Source organism: Dermacentor variabilis, chromosome 2 (genome assembly GCF_050947875.1).
Source record: "Dermacentor variabilis isolate Ectoservices chromosome 2, ASM5094787v1, whole genome shotgun sequence".
Taxonomy (NCBI): Eukaryota; Metazoa; Arthropoda; class Arachnida; order Ixodida; family Ixodidae; genus Dermacentor; species Dermacentor variabilis.
In genome coordinates, this window is record NC_134569.1 from 71,558,695 (window position 1) to 71,574,058 (window position 15,364).

The 15,364-nt window shown below is 45.3% G+C and overlaps 1 protein-coding gene across 2 annotated transcripts in view; it reads left to right on the forward strand.

Annotated features, from left to right (window-relative positions):
* Cbp80 (Nuclear cap-binding protein subunit 1) overlaps positions 1-15,364 on the forward strand; it is a 93,131-nt gene that overhangs the window by 34,820 nt on the left and 42,947 nt on the right. For both annotated transcript variants that reach the window (XM_075680897.1, XM_075680898.1), the window contains exons 16-17: positions 9,170-9,273; positions 11,478-11,600. In XM_075680897.1, the coding sequence (XP_075537012.1) occupies positions 9,170-9,273; positions 11,478-11,600 (227 nt within the window). The remainder of the gene's footprint in view (positions 1-9,169; positions 9,274-11,477; positions 11,601-15,364) is intronic.

Here is a 15,364-nt window from a genome sequence, read left to right on the forward strand (position 1 = left end):
TAACAAGGTTTTGCTGTATATGTATGTATTGCAAGACAGCTGTGAAGCCTCGACTGTTTATTTAGCAGGCCGCGCACTCAGGACGATGACGCTGGCCATGATGATGAATATATACAGATGAAGGAGATGAAGGGGCAATATAATGCTCACACAATTTCCCCCACGCATGGAAGCGGCCAACCTGGCCACTGGTTATGGTGTCAAACTCCGTATGAAAGGCTTTAAACGCGAAACACGGACAATCTTTGTGGCACGGCAGCGGCCGTCCAAAGGCAGAACAACTGGAGTGACACGATAGCTAACTAGCGAGGTCTGTTTACGAACAATATAGGGCTCAATAAAACAGGTCTGAAATTTCTCAAACAAGCCAGGAGCGCGAACTGGGGTCCACAGTAACACTTAGTTTCCAGGGTGGAAGGAAACGACACGATGAGATGCATCATAGCAATTTTTAGGGTCTTGTTGACTGGCGTCGGCATTGAGGTGGACACGTTGGTGACACCGGGCAATACGCAAAACAAACTGCTCACACATTGATGTGGACGAGGGCATGGGGACACCGAAGAAAGAAACGTCGAGGATAGTGATCGGTTGGCGACCATACACAAGGAAAAAGGGCGAGTACTCCGTAGTGCGTTGGACGGCTGTGTTGTATGCAAAAGTGACAAATTGTAGAATGACATTACAATTGGTATGGTCAGGGTTGATGTACATTGATATCATGTCAGACAGCGTGCAATAAAAGCGCTTGGCGAGACCATTAGTTTGAGGGTGGCAGCTGGAAGTAATTTTATGGATGGTATTGGATGCACGGAGAACATCGTCGAGAAGTTTAGACAGAAAGGTCCTGCCGCGGTCACTTAAAAGGACGCGTGGGGCTCCGTGCCGTAAAAAGATGGCTTCCAAGAAAAAGGCTGCAACCTCCTCTGCGGATCCCGAAGATAGCGTGGCTGTTTCAGCGTATCGTGTCAAGTGGTCTACAGCTGTGATGGTCCATCGTTTACCACCAGTGGTTCATGGAGGTCGATACCAACGACTGTGAAAGGAGCTTCAGGACAGTTAAGCATTTAGTCACAGAATCGGACTTCTTGCGTGATGCGTTGTCGTACCTGACACTATTTGACATCGTCGTGTTGCAGTCAGCACGGGATTCACTTCCACGTGCGCACTCTTTGTTGTCCTCACTTTTCATTTCACGACGACGGCACCGTCTCATGCACTACACATATCACACATGCACGAGAAGAAGGGAAACCGAATCTTGTTGATCATGACCATGAAAAGCCAATGAAGCCAAGGAAGGCATAAGTGAAATCAGCTACACTGTAGTGAAACATATCAAGAATAGGAGCACGTTGGGAAAATAGCAGGATTTTACTGACATTTTGGCCAGGGACCAGCCTTCACTAGCTCCAACCTTCTTATATATATATATATATATATATATATATACTGTACAGGGTGTCCGAGCTAACTCGGACCAAGATTTTGAAAAACCTATGCGCTCTACAGAACAGAAACCGCATGCATGTTACAGTACCATTTTTTTGCTCATCTTTTGAGTAATTAGCCGAGATAAATTAATTAGCTTTTTAAATATAGCTTGAAACGTTCAGGTGTCAATAGGAAAGTTGTGGAGCTCTACAAATATTGCCCAACCCAGGCACTTCCAACGAGATACATTGTGTGGCCGTTTTTATTCGGGAAGAATGAAAGCCCACGGAGTTTAAAAAATGCCACGTGACAGCGCGCTCTCAACCGTGCTTTGTAAAAAATATCGCTCGCTTCGCGCCTTTCGTGCTGCCCACAACAGAGCTTCGCATTGGGCTTGGTTCCGAGATAAACGCCAGTGGGTTTGGGCGGCAGCTGAAATACAACGCGGCTCCCATTTTTGCAGCGATAATTGCACTCTCACGCTGGCAGAATGCATGTGGAGGAAAAATGACAAGCTCATGAGTTCGAATTTGGGAGCAAGACCCTGACAAGCAAACACGCATTATAACAAGCTTGATAACGTCAGGTGAGTTACGCTGGTTGTCAAAAAAGGAATAATTGTGAACTGACACAGAAGGTTGCTTTTCAGCTTCCTGTCTACTCCTTGTCGGCAGAGAATTTATAATTTCATATTGCTTATGTGCCTTTTCCACATCGTACAGAAGTTTCACACAGATGGCTCTTTTCATGGACAACGGTTGTAGAGATTTATTCGCTGTAGTGTCTGGCTAAAGAATGTGTTCAAACAAGTCTCCCTCTGCCATAATGCACTATTGGCACTTTTTCAGCACGTCCGATGTTATTTTTTGATGATGCAAGACGGTGTCTCGCTGCAGGCCTCAGCAATCTCTTCCTTTAGCGCTTCTGGTGTAGCTGTAGGTTTGCGGTACACTCGGTCTTTCACATGTTTCCATAAGAAGAAGAGGTGTCAAGTCCGGTGACCTTGCAGGCCATGCCACTGGTCCATGCCGCCCGACCCACTGGCTTTTGAAGGCTTCATCAAGGCAGGCTCGGGCAAGGCTGCTGCTGTGAGTTCGTGCACCATTGTGCTGTTACCGAGTTCGCTTTAAAAACGCAAGAGGAAGATCACAGCGAAAATCTTCGACTGGGCCTTCCAAGATGTTGTTCACGTACCGCTGAGCAGTGAGCATGTGGTAAAAAAATATGGGGCCAATTATTCTTCCATCAAAGATACTGCACCACACACTGAATGACCATTGGTACTGGTGTCTGGCCTGCGCCACCCAATATGGGTTCGTATCGCTCCAGTAATTTTCTGAATTTCTGGAGATGGTTCCCTCATCTGTCCAGAGCACTTTGTCAACAAAATCCGGTATTTCGTCAATATTCACAAGGATTCACAAGCTTTTGATGCAGTTAGAGGTGATATGGATGCATTTCAGCCTGTGGGGATGCGCGACTCTCGCGTGTCCCCTGATATGTTTTTCCCGCATAGCGCGTCTCCTGTAATCCGGCTTCGCCGCATGGCCTGGCGCCCACAGCGGTCAGAGTGGTTGTGGCGCAGTACGAGAGATGGCGCGAGTGTTGCGCTGCTAACGCCGCCGACAGGCGGGGTTTGGGCGCCGAAAGACAAGACGCTTGCGCTCTTGGGTTCGGGACAGCAAGCAGCATGGACGTGCCGTGCCGCACGTGCGCCGATCCATGCTTCTGCGAAACTGTCTCACGTGGCCGCCTTGGAATGCGCCACCGTTCGCCTGACCGTATGCGCGAACGACCAGGCGTTGGGATCCAGCATAGGGCAAACATATTCGCTCGCTATCTGGTCGTGGTGAGTCGGACTTCTAGATTTGTTGCGCGCCCATCGGCATGTTTTGTGGATAGCAACTCGGCTAGCAGGCATTGATCTATAAGGTGCAATAAATGCCCTTGTGATTGTTGACATTGAAGACTTGACATTGAAGACTTTGTAATGCCGACCTCACCACTCACATCACACACGCTGGAATGAGGGTTTGCAGTCATGAAAGCCAAAATGTCTCCTTCAGCCTCTTCACTGATGGTCCCCTTCCTGTGCCGCGTCTTCTTGAAGCTACCTGTTTCTTTCAGCGTCAAGTAACTCCTCATAATTGTGTTCGCGCAGAGCCTTCCCCCACATTGCCAATTTCGGTATGCCTTGGCAGCTTTCCTCTTGTCGCCTCGTGCCGCTCCCAAGGCTAAGACCATGTTCGCCTTCTGTCGCTTGAGTACGGAATGCTTTAGGCACTGCAAACAAATTCTTTGAGACGGTTGCCCAGCACGACAGTAATAGACAGTCTAGCTCACATGCATCTAGCCGCTGGCACAGCTTGGAAAAGAAGCGGCATTGTAACAAATGATGCTCCCTCTGGCACTGGTTCCAGATGTATGATGCATGTTTTGTGTGTATTTTTTCTATTCCGCATCGGCTTGAATGATGGAAGAAAAATGATCTTCTCATCATATCAGAATAAACGGCTGATGACGGCGTGTTCTTCGGTGACAGGCACAAGCGGCTGCTGACAAAGCGCTTTTTCGGAGTGCCATCGCCAGCCGCTGCCGGTAATGTCGGAGCCGAGCAAAGGTTGAAGCCCTTTCTCGTAAGTGAAGGGAAGGCGTGACGCTGGCGATGTTTTTACAAATCACTCATGAGAGCGCTGTAATCGCAGTGCATTTGGGCGCACAGAGGGCGCTGTCACGTGGTATTTTTTAAACTCCGTGGGCTTTCGTTTTTCCCAAATAAAACGGCCACGCTAAGTCTATCTCGTTAGAAGTACCTGGGTTGGGCAATATTTGTGAAGCTCCACAACTTTCCTATTGACGCCTGAACATTTCAAGCTATATTTAAAAAGTTAATTAATTTATCTTGGCTAATTACTCAAAGAAAGAACGAGAACAAAAATGGTACTGTGAGTTTAGATAAATGCTAACAACATCCTTGCAGTTTCTGTTCTGAAGAATGCATACGTTCTTTCAAAATCTTGGTCCAAGTTAGCTGGGACACCCTATATGTATAACGAGTGTTTCCGCGAATACTTTCAAAACTTCTTAAAGGTTGCGTGTGGCAGACATCACAATTGTAGTTCATGATCTGGTCTACTTGAAGAGGTGGGCATTAGTTGCACAAAAAAATTCACATTTATAATTGGCTAATTAACAATAATTCACTGATTAATTTTTAACTAATTACATTATGGCCCATATTGCAAATTACACATTCTAGCCATGGAGTTCGCAAGGCACATCCACTTGGTAGAAAATCTCAGGATGACACCAATTTCTAGATAATAATTCTTGAATTTTGCAGAATTTTGCTTGAATTGGCGTTCCAGTTACTTTCTTAAGAAAACGTTTTATGCGTTCAAGCACAAAAATATCTGGAATGCCAGTGCATTTCTCCACAAAGGTCTGGAATTAATGTCTCGAAACTGTTGTCAACCTGAGAATTCATTCCACGTGGATCTGCCTTGTGAACTCCACAGCTATAATTTGTAAATTGCAATATGGGCCATAAGGTGATTAGTTAAAAAGCTAATCAGTGAATTTTTGTGAAGTAGTTGGTTATGCATTATTCTTTCTTGTGCAAGTAGTGTCCGCCGCTGCGAGTAGACCACCTCATGAACTAGAATTGTGCTATCTTCTACAGGCAACCTGTAAAGGGGCTCCGAACCACTTTTTACCGAAGTGGAAAAAAAAGGCATTTGAAGTGAAAATAGGTTATTTCATAAATACTTTGCTGCAAAAAAAGTACTTCAATGCGTTCAGCAGAAGTGGAGTTATTGTCAATCAAACATGGCCTCCGCTATGCTCCCTTCTTCAATGTCTTGCACTGCGAAGGCTACAGCGCAGTGGGGCGTGCCCACAATGCTCAGCCTTCTAAATGTCACCATGGCGCGCAGTTGAAATTTCATTTTGGAGACGCCACGACTTCCACCTTTGGTGCCTACAACGGGCCAAACATAAGCCCAACGCGGTTGTCCTTAGCGAGCCGCAGTGTGTTTAGCCAGTGGACTCATGGCGGCACCCCACGGCAGCCACAGAATCAACGCCATGTAGCCGACCAAAGCTTGATGTCAGCTATCGGTCAATAGCATTCGTCTAAGGGAATGACGAAATAAAGCATCCAATGACGAAATAAAGCGTCCAACAAGTGAGGACAGGACCTTCTGTTGAAAAGAGAGCGTGGGAGAGAAAGGTGACTTCACAATCCGTTTGCGAGCTCAATACTCCATGTATGAGAGCAAAACTTGGCTGAGATGTTCACAGCACCGTATGCTACCTGTGGACTATGCTATTTCCGATTGGTAGTTCAGGGCTTCTTTAAGAATTTTTTAAAGTGTTCGCTGAAACACCCTACGTGTGTGTGTGTGGTCCTGCCATCATTGTAGTGATTACTCTCCTGAAGGCAGGGCCATCTGCTGAAAAGCTAGTAGCATTATTTTTCTTTCGTTCCTCTTATATATATACATAGGGTGTTTCAGCCAACTTTAGCCAGATTTTAAAAATATGCCGACGCACTCTAAGACGACGTGACCAAATGCATGTTGCTCACTTTTGTATGTAGTGTGTCGCACTATTTTTTGTATTTTGCTTAAAGGGGTTGAGACACCAAATTTTGAGGCTATAAAAAGCCTGTTGTAGGCTGCTTCTGTATGCGAGGACACCCACAACGAGGTATTGGACGCTGCAAACATTTCAAAATAATTTTAATTCAGCTCCAAAAAGTCGCTAAAAGCTCCTTCTCGTGGTCGAGACCTATCGCTAGTGCGGCTGTTATGATGTCACAGCGGAGGAACGAAAATATTGACGTCATAGCACACTAGCACAAGAACTTGACATATGATCAGTAACGATGAAATGCCGATTACGGAGCCTGCTGAACCAAGCAACCGAGCATAGATAGCCTCCACTATGATGGGCCCGGGAACCATTTGTGCGGCAGCCGTACGGCGAAGCGGCCAATCAGCGGCCGAGGAGTGGTCACTCTAGCACCGACGGCAGCCTCACCGCCGCTGATCGTTCGGCGGCGCCGATATCGTCGCTAGGCCTTTTCAGGTTCACTTCAAAGCTAAAGATGACGGCGCTTAGCAATGAATTACCGACTCTCACAAGCCGCAATATTTTCTTACTGTTGTTGTCGCTCTTCACAATAATTATAATAATCGTGACATGCACTTCGAGTTGCCAGTTGTTTACCTCTGCTGGCAGGGCATGCATATGCGCGAGCAGACGACACAGCGTAGTTTTACGTCACTATTTTTTGTGACCCACATGACCAAGCTGTGTTGCGTTTCCTCTCCTACGACGTCATAGCATCACCCGGAACGGAAATCGCTTGATATAATAATGCCATTATTATAAATTATTTATCGGGTATATAGGAATCCCGCGGTGTGTATCGTGCTTCCTGAAACATTACGCAACGCTTGAATCGAAGAATGCATGAATGAAAATATTGATGTCTCCACCCCTTTAATTAGATAATTAGTCAAGAATTATTAACCAACTTCTGAGCCAATGAATCTAGGAAAAAATGCCAATTCGAAAATTGCAGAGTGGTTTGCAAAACGTCTGAATAAACAGTTTTTTGTCTTTTTATCTATTAAGTATTAGTGTTTTTCAGTTTACTGCGGATACCCGCGAAATAAAAAGAAAACACCACGTGACATGCCTGCTTGCACATCATAATTGCACTGCTCCCAAGTGTTCCGAACACAAACAAACATAGCATTCAACTGGATGTGCTGCCGTTGCGTCTGCTAATCACTATCATGAACCACCGCGAGAGAAGCACATTGCTAGCGTAAATCGCCCTGCTAGATGCTATGTTGGTTTGTAGGCGGGCAGTTTGGGAGTGCTGCAATCACGGCGCGCAAGCAGGTATGCCACATTGTATCTGTTTTTTATTTCGTGGGCATCTTTATATTATTCTTTTTTATAACCTGTAATCTATAATAAATAAATCAATTCCAATTTCAATCCACAGTAAGCTGAGAAACACTAATACTTAATAGAGAGAAAGTTAAAAACTGTCTAATCGGACGTTTTGCAAAGCGCTCTACAAGTTTCTAATTGAAATTTTTACCAAACTTAATTGTTTTAAAAGTTGCTTAATTAATCTTGACTAATTATCTAATTAAGCAAAGTACAAAAAAGAGCATTATGCCCTACATTCAAAAGTGAGCAAGATGCATTTGGTCGCGTCGTCTTGGGGTGCGTCGGCATATTTTTTGACTCTGGCTAAAGTTAGCTGAAACACCCTGTGTATATATATGAGGAACGAAAGAAAAATAATGTTACTAACTTTTTCAGCAGATGGCCCTGCCTTCAAGAGAGTAACACCCAAGAAGTAGCAACAAAGGTGATCTTTCAATAATTCACGAGCGGGTAGCTTCACACTCAGGTGGCTCATGAAACAGTAGGCTGTGCTAAGAAGCTTAGTTGAACAAGGGTAGTAACTGTCATGTGCAGTGCCTTGGGGAAAGGCATGCAGCAGTACAGTAAACTCTCAGTTGTACGAAGGTCGGTTTATCAAATATTTCAGAATAACGAACTTTTTAAAAATCCCTGGAAGTTTTTTCTTATAGATTCTACGCAAAAATGTTTCACTTAAACGAATTTCGGAACAGTCAATATTTCAGTTTAACAAAATCGCTCAGAGGACCAAGGCTTATTTTTAACGAAGTTTTGCGCTCTGCACTGCAGGCGCATCCGATGCCCGCCCTCATGAAACCGCCACTCCAGCGGCAATGTAACGTCGCTGGCGCTACAGCACCCCTGGGGCAAAGCGGCGGCACGGAAAACGAGTGGCAACGAGGCATGGCCTCCGAGATTGCCCGCACAAAATGAGCACGCATGTAATCTCGGAGGCCATGAACAAAGTAACATCGCCGGCGGTTACAACGCCGCCAAAGCAAAGCGGCGATCTGTCACACCACAAACCACGTGGTGTGTGTTTTTTTCCGACCGGCTAGTCGTGGCATGGTCGTCATCTTTTTCTTTCCAGTCTCATCGGTTCCACATGTGCACACAAAGGCAGCATTATAACTGTTATGAACCTTGTACTTGTTGATATGCACAAATTCCATTTCACGCATTTCTGACACTATGGATGCCATGTCTTTTGCTCCATGAATTGCACTTCAAACTTTTGACTCTGTATGCCATGTCTTACGTTAGTCTAGTGAATATTCAGTTTAGTGAACTTTCAGTTTAAGCAAACTATCTCCTTCGGTCCCTTGAAGTTCACTCAAATGAGAGTTCACTGTACCCGCTTTCCCATTTTGGCTCATGTTCTATCAGCTGATTATTTATGATTAAATCATTAATAAAAAAATTGGAGAGTTAGAATTGCCCCGCACAAGGCACTACGGCTAATAAAATAATCTCGAGTGCTTGTTGAATGTGTGCCGCAGTGCTACAGTTGACTTGCCGAGGGGGGAGTTGAGCCCCTCCTTAAAACATGGAGGGGCGTCAGGCCCCCTGACTTTAAGCACTGAGACCGAAGTGGGGGACATGTTTGTTTGAAATGGTTGCTGTGCCATGGCTTCATCCCAGGTGAATGTGGCCTCGGATAGGGTTGCATTTGAACAGATTACATTTGTCGAAACCCAGCATACGGCGTTTCAGTGTGATGCATACTGTTTCATTTGATACTGCTTTCATCTAGAATTCCAGACACCTTGTCATTGCTCAACAGGTTGTCCTATCACCAGCGAGTGGTGGAACTCGTGCCGGCCTCATTTGCACCATTTGTGCCTGCAAAGCCAGTTCCTGACTACCGTTTTGGCAAGGAGGGGTCAGGTGAATGCCATTTACTGATTTTTGCAACATGCTTGAGATGATAATATAGTGTAAGTGCATCTCACATCAGTCAAGCATTCTACATAAAAACTCTCGTATGTTTAATACGATAGCGTTAAGGGCCCCATGCCGTAGAAAATGCGGCATCGGCATCCTGTGTCCAGCGTTCACTGTCGTTTCGGGAATAATCATTCCGAACCATGCATACCCAACCACGCAGGCCCTCCGTGTAGTGCAAAGAAGTTACTGAACTAATTGAATTCTTCATAGTAAAATGTATCAGAAAAAATCGCCAAGTACGACTTACACATGACCTACAGGCACGATAGCGTTGGATTGTAACTTGCATATATAAGAAAACATAATTCTGATAGCATTTTCGAGCTGCTGTTTGAGGTCTGTCTTAGTAGGAGCGGTAGAGCCCCCCCGGTTCTTAGCAAACCATCAAAAAACAGAACCACAAAGCTCGACTTCATGCATAGTGTTTGCCGCAAGTGTTTCCCAGTAAACATTATGGTTACATAAGCTGCAGTTGCAGGGAAAGCATGAGAAGCACTCGGGAATCTTTGAATGCTATCACGTTCCACTCTTAAAGGCAAAAAGCTTAAGCATTATCCAAATTTTTGAATTTTGGCTCATTCTACAATTTTACAAATGTTGGTTGAAATTTACGAAAATTAAACTGAATTCTTAAAAAAGTCATGCTTGTTGATCTCTGAACGTTCCGTTAGAAAAAAGACGGTGAAAGGACGCCAGAGGGGTACTTGCTTCAAGCAAGTTTATACAAGCTAGCTCTTGAGGCAGGCAAAATGGGCAACAACAAAGCTGCTGAAAAAGTCACTGTGATCTAAAACAGTGTGTTGCTTATCAGTCTTTGCTGTTCTATATTTGCTGCGGCTTGTGGGATGCATCTTAATGTTAATTGCTGTTAATGAAGTGTCTTTCTGTCCTTCAAAAGGCATGTGCTCAAGGTAAAACTAAAAAAGTGTGATTTTGCTTGTTCCCTCTTTGTGTCATGTTCATGGGTTCTTAGAAATTTTCATAAGCCATGCAACCAATGCACACATTTAGACAAAATTGTTGCATCAATCAAACCTGAGAATTATGCTGCTGTTCTTTTTCTTTTAAAAGGTCATATTTGTCACTGACCTTCGGGAAACTTTGCAGGGAAAACGCACGTCTACTGCCATCGACTTGGGGTTGATTTGCCCTTTTTTCTGGTTAACCTAAAGTGCATACACAGAGCGAAATCAAAAATAAAAAGAAAGTGATTTTTACTTTGTCCCTCTTTGTGTCATGTTCATGGGTTCTTAGAAATTGTAAAGTTCACAGGTTGGTAGCTATGATACTGGGAAATGGAGTACCACAGATACATATAGGCCATTTTTTGTGCACTGTTGCAGCAGTGTAATTGTGGCCTCGCAATACTTACCTACGACAACGCTACTACTATACGATGGTGGTTGCGGGAAAACTAGATCTGCTTAAGTTCTAGGTACGGTACAGTACGTTCCTGCTATTTCTGAAAAATAAACACCATGCAGATATGTCAAGCAGACAAACTACGCAGGGCGTGCAGAAGCAGAGACGCATTAATTAAAGTGCACCGCAGGGTCCAGGCGACACTACGGAAGCGGTCAACCGTCAAATCAACACTTCTGTGCCCGCTGCATTAGCTTTGCGGCTACGGCATTGCTAGAGGCCGCGGATTTGATCCCAACCGCGGCAGCCGCATTTCAACGGGGGCGAAATAGAAAATGCATGTGCACTTAGATTTTGGGACACGCTAAAGAACACCACAGTGTCAAAATTAATACGGAGTCCGCCACAACAACGTGCCTCATAATCCGATTGTTGTTTTGGCACGTACAGCCCCATAAGCCAATGCAAGTTTAATACTTCTGCCATGATGCGATGCGCCATATGAGGTAATGACAATGTTCAACCCTCTCAGAGGTTATGAATTATACCGCACAACAGTGCCTCAAGCAAACACTACGCAGACAAACAGGATGGTGCCCGCAAGGTAACATTTAACATCAACTCACCACTCTCTTGTTAGACTAAACGTTGAAGAAATTAAGCTTTAGCTGTCAACATCACCTCTAATTATCGTCAATCAAAGCATCCAGCACGGAATGCTTCGCTTACATCGATTCCCACAGTGTGTGGGATCTGATCATTTTGACCTCCTCTTTGTGCAGATGACCTACCCGGAGCATCTGTTGCAGCACGGTTGGGCAGCTGCATCCGCAACAAATGCACGCCTGAGGAAGCCCTTGAAGTTCTTGGGGAGTTACCCAACCCCTTGCAGGAGGACGAGGGCAGTAAGTTGGCTACCCATTCCTGCACTGTTGCTGTTGAAGGTTTATGGCATTCGAGGGACTTTAAGTGGTACTAAAGAAAAAGGTTATTTAACCTGTATTGCCAAATTACCCTTCCACATACCAAAAAAGCCACTTTAACTATAAGAAGGTGCTTGGTAAACCAGAAAAGGCTGAAAAACAAAATTCTGGTTGGCAATGCTACCATGAACTTCCCACACCAGCGTGCCATCACGCCATCGATTTTGAAGGCCTCTGCGCAGGTGTAAATAATTCAGTTTATTTAGCTAAATTTTATTGTAAAGATAACTACATTGTATTCAAGAAGAGTCAAAGACTGAACTACTATGAAGTTTGAAAACCTTTTACTGGACAGCAATGGCCACAATATGAAAAATACATTTGCACTACGTGATGTTACACTGACATACTGGCACTAGCGTCCTGGCACAAAATTAAGAAAACTGAATTTTTACAGCTGCTGTGAGTGAACTACTGGAGGCTAACTGTGGTGTGGTGGTACACACAATGCAGGACTTCTGACTTTGTGTCCTGTAAAGTGTCATCACAGATCTGGCACTCGGTAAAAACAGTGATGATACAGAATGTTTCCTGCCACTTATGTTGTGAAAGAAAAAGCAGTTTTATGGCCTCTGTACAAAACAAGCCATTCATGAAGTGGCGAAATATGCATGACCAGGTAGGCTTATCATAAGCCAAGAAGTTATCACTGCCAATGACAAGCTGAGGTTGTCATGATCCCTTAAAAGCGCCCTGAAATACTTGAAGATAAGAAGAAAACATGCTGATCTGTAGACGAGGGTCCTTTGAACATGCGAGCCAAATATTACTGCACAGCATGCAGCAGGTAATTTACAGTTTTGCGTCAAAAACTGTACGAAACCACTTGCTCTCACAATTTTGCAATGTCGTCATGCAGCCACGTCGCAAGCAGCCAAGCCTGCCAACCGTTATTGGCTGATTTTGTGATTGCCAGAATATTCTTAGTAATACTATAATAGCTCATGTTGAATTAAATATATGAAAAATACAGAAGTATTTTATCATTGCACTTCCTGTCTACAAACGCCACTTATGTGCATCTATATTTGCTGAGTGTGGGCTCCATCGCACTGGTGTGCTGCGTAGTGTAGATACCACGGCCACTACAGAGTGCCGCGTCAAGCCCTCTCATCAGCCAGATCAGGCAGCCAAATATGCTGATTGGTCTCTGTAAATGACACAACTACTGGTGCCCAAGTGCCCATCTTGCATCGAGAGAGCACCGCACTACACTGACGTGGAAGTAGCATCGTAAAGAAGAAAAAAACGAACGAAAATGCCCAACTTTTGGGTGGTGCCTTGCTCCCTTGCCATCCCCCCTGTGTGGCTTCAGTGCGCTAGAAGATATGAAAGGAGGGAGAAAGCCGCTTGTCAGTGTGGTAACTGCCTCCAGGGTGTCCACCAACTGGGAAAACTGCGAATTCTCAAGGATTTTAAATAGTCTGGAAATACTGAGGGAAAACTCAGCGAATTTGTGCATCTATCAGGGAAAATTAGCTGTAATTTTATTGAAAGGGCACCAAAGTCACGGCAATGCTCGCTCAAGTAACAGAGAGGGGTCGTAACGAATCATCTTTGATGCTGTGTCATCAGCTGGAGGAGTTGCCAATGTACGGTCAGCGATCGACTTTCCGGACGCCCGACAATTCAGACAGCTTTGTGGCACCATTACGTACCCCATAGAGCGAATGTATAAGAACGTCTGAAATTTCGGACACAAGAACCCTTTGCCATCCGATTTTCCGGACTTTTTGCCTTGACCGCAGGTTGGAAATGGCATTAAAGCCACCACTGCTGCCATTTTGATTACCTTGCCGCCTCGAACCGGCGCTCTCACGCACAGATCTGCTGGCAGCTGTAGCCACCGCCGCCGCAAATGCTAGGCCTAGCTGCTTCCACGTTCGCTATTAAGCTTCTTGCCGTTCGGCGCCTGTTTTTCATTGAAAGAATTCGCCGCTGTCAGCAATGACACCAACTCCACCTTTGTGGTCCTCGCGATTGGCTTTGAAACTCAGATAGCACGATGCGTCGCATAATGCCGGTTCCCTCAATACAGCTTTGCCTCAATACAGTGATGTTACACGATGACGCATACGCGTAAGTATTGCGGTGACGCATAACAAGCGTGGGAAGCGGCAATTGTCATGGGACACAGTATGCATTCCTTAATTATGCACACATCCACCCGCCATCTCATGGGACTCTAAGAGCACCGATATGCCTAATAAGTATACTCGTAGGCCTTCTCGGATGTGTCTGTGGCAATTTTAGCCCTTAAGGGCAGTAAGAGACTTGCATTCATTTTTTTGAACTGCGTGATTTTTCGGATGTTGTTGCGGCTCCTTGGGAGTCCGAAAAATTGGACGTTAACTGCACAGGGCGAACGCGTAAGGGAAGAAAGACAAGAACAGAAAGGACCTACGCATTCAGGAATTAACGAGAAACAAACCATGCCGCCACTGCTTTCAAGGAGCTTGAGCTCAAAAAAATCAAGTGTTGGCTGACACCGAGAGGCAGGTGTCCCTCATCCAAACGGAAATAAACTTTTTAAAGCAGTGAAAGGCAACACTGGGGCATTGTGCACGGGCAGATGGTGTTTTTCACTGGTTGATTCGGAGCAGGATTTATTGATCCGTGGCAACGAATCCGAATTTCACTGGTCAGTCTGGAGTGGGTTCGCGCTTTCCGCTGGTCGTTTCAGATCAACTTACTCCGTGCCGGATCGCTCTCACTTGCTCCGTCACCGAGGTGTGAATTCGGGCGGTAACAGCTCGTGTCACTTCCGTCTTCAAGCGAAATCGGTATCCGTTCGGTACGCACAACATTGTGTTACTTCGCAAAATGGCTGCATTTGGTGCTGCTGTAGAACTCGCATTTAGCAAAGAGAACTTGGACGACAGCGATTACGAAGTGACGCAGGTGCTTTACAAAGCTTTCAATGTACGTTGTCCATGCACAATCCTTGCAGGCGCAGCATCGAAGAGATGGACTCTGTGATTACAGGGGTCAAATGGACATTTTGCAAAAAAATAAGCGCCCCCTACCGCAGGCGTGGGGAAGCGTTCGGGGTGCTGGGTGCAAGAGTATTTGTGTGGAAAACATTCCCCGTCGTCGCCTTGTTGCTACCTGTGTCATCGAGTTTGATCGCGTGAAATTCAGCTCATGTCGTTTGTTTAGTCGTTTTATGACGGGTCAAAATGATGGAGGAAGACTGCATTCCGTTTTCTTTTTTTGGATACGGGATGTACTTATGACTTCTCGTGATGCTCGATCGCCAACGACCAGGTGTGGAGCTCCCTGCACTCAACATTTGTGACTGTGTGTCAGGCCCATCATCGTTGGGCATTTAAAGAAGAGGGTTGTGTGAAGAATGTTATGCTCAATCTGAGCGCCAGTGACCCACAAGTAGGTCTTGCTCGGGCAGCTTGCACCTGCCCCATTGGACTTGACGTCTGTAGATTCATTCTTGCTTTTCTCTTCCTGCGGTGTTGAAGCTGAACTATATGCATTACACTGCACATTTAGTGCCGTGTAAACTGTTACATGTAGGTATTAAAACAAAGCTAAAATGAAGCCCAGGATGAACTGGAGTGGCTTGTTTAGATGCTAACGCATACAACCCTTTGCATCGTGACCCATTCCGTCGGCTAGCCTTTGCTTTATATCGCTCACTTATCTCGTACTTCGAGTGGCAGCATAGAATG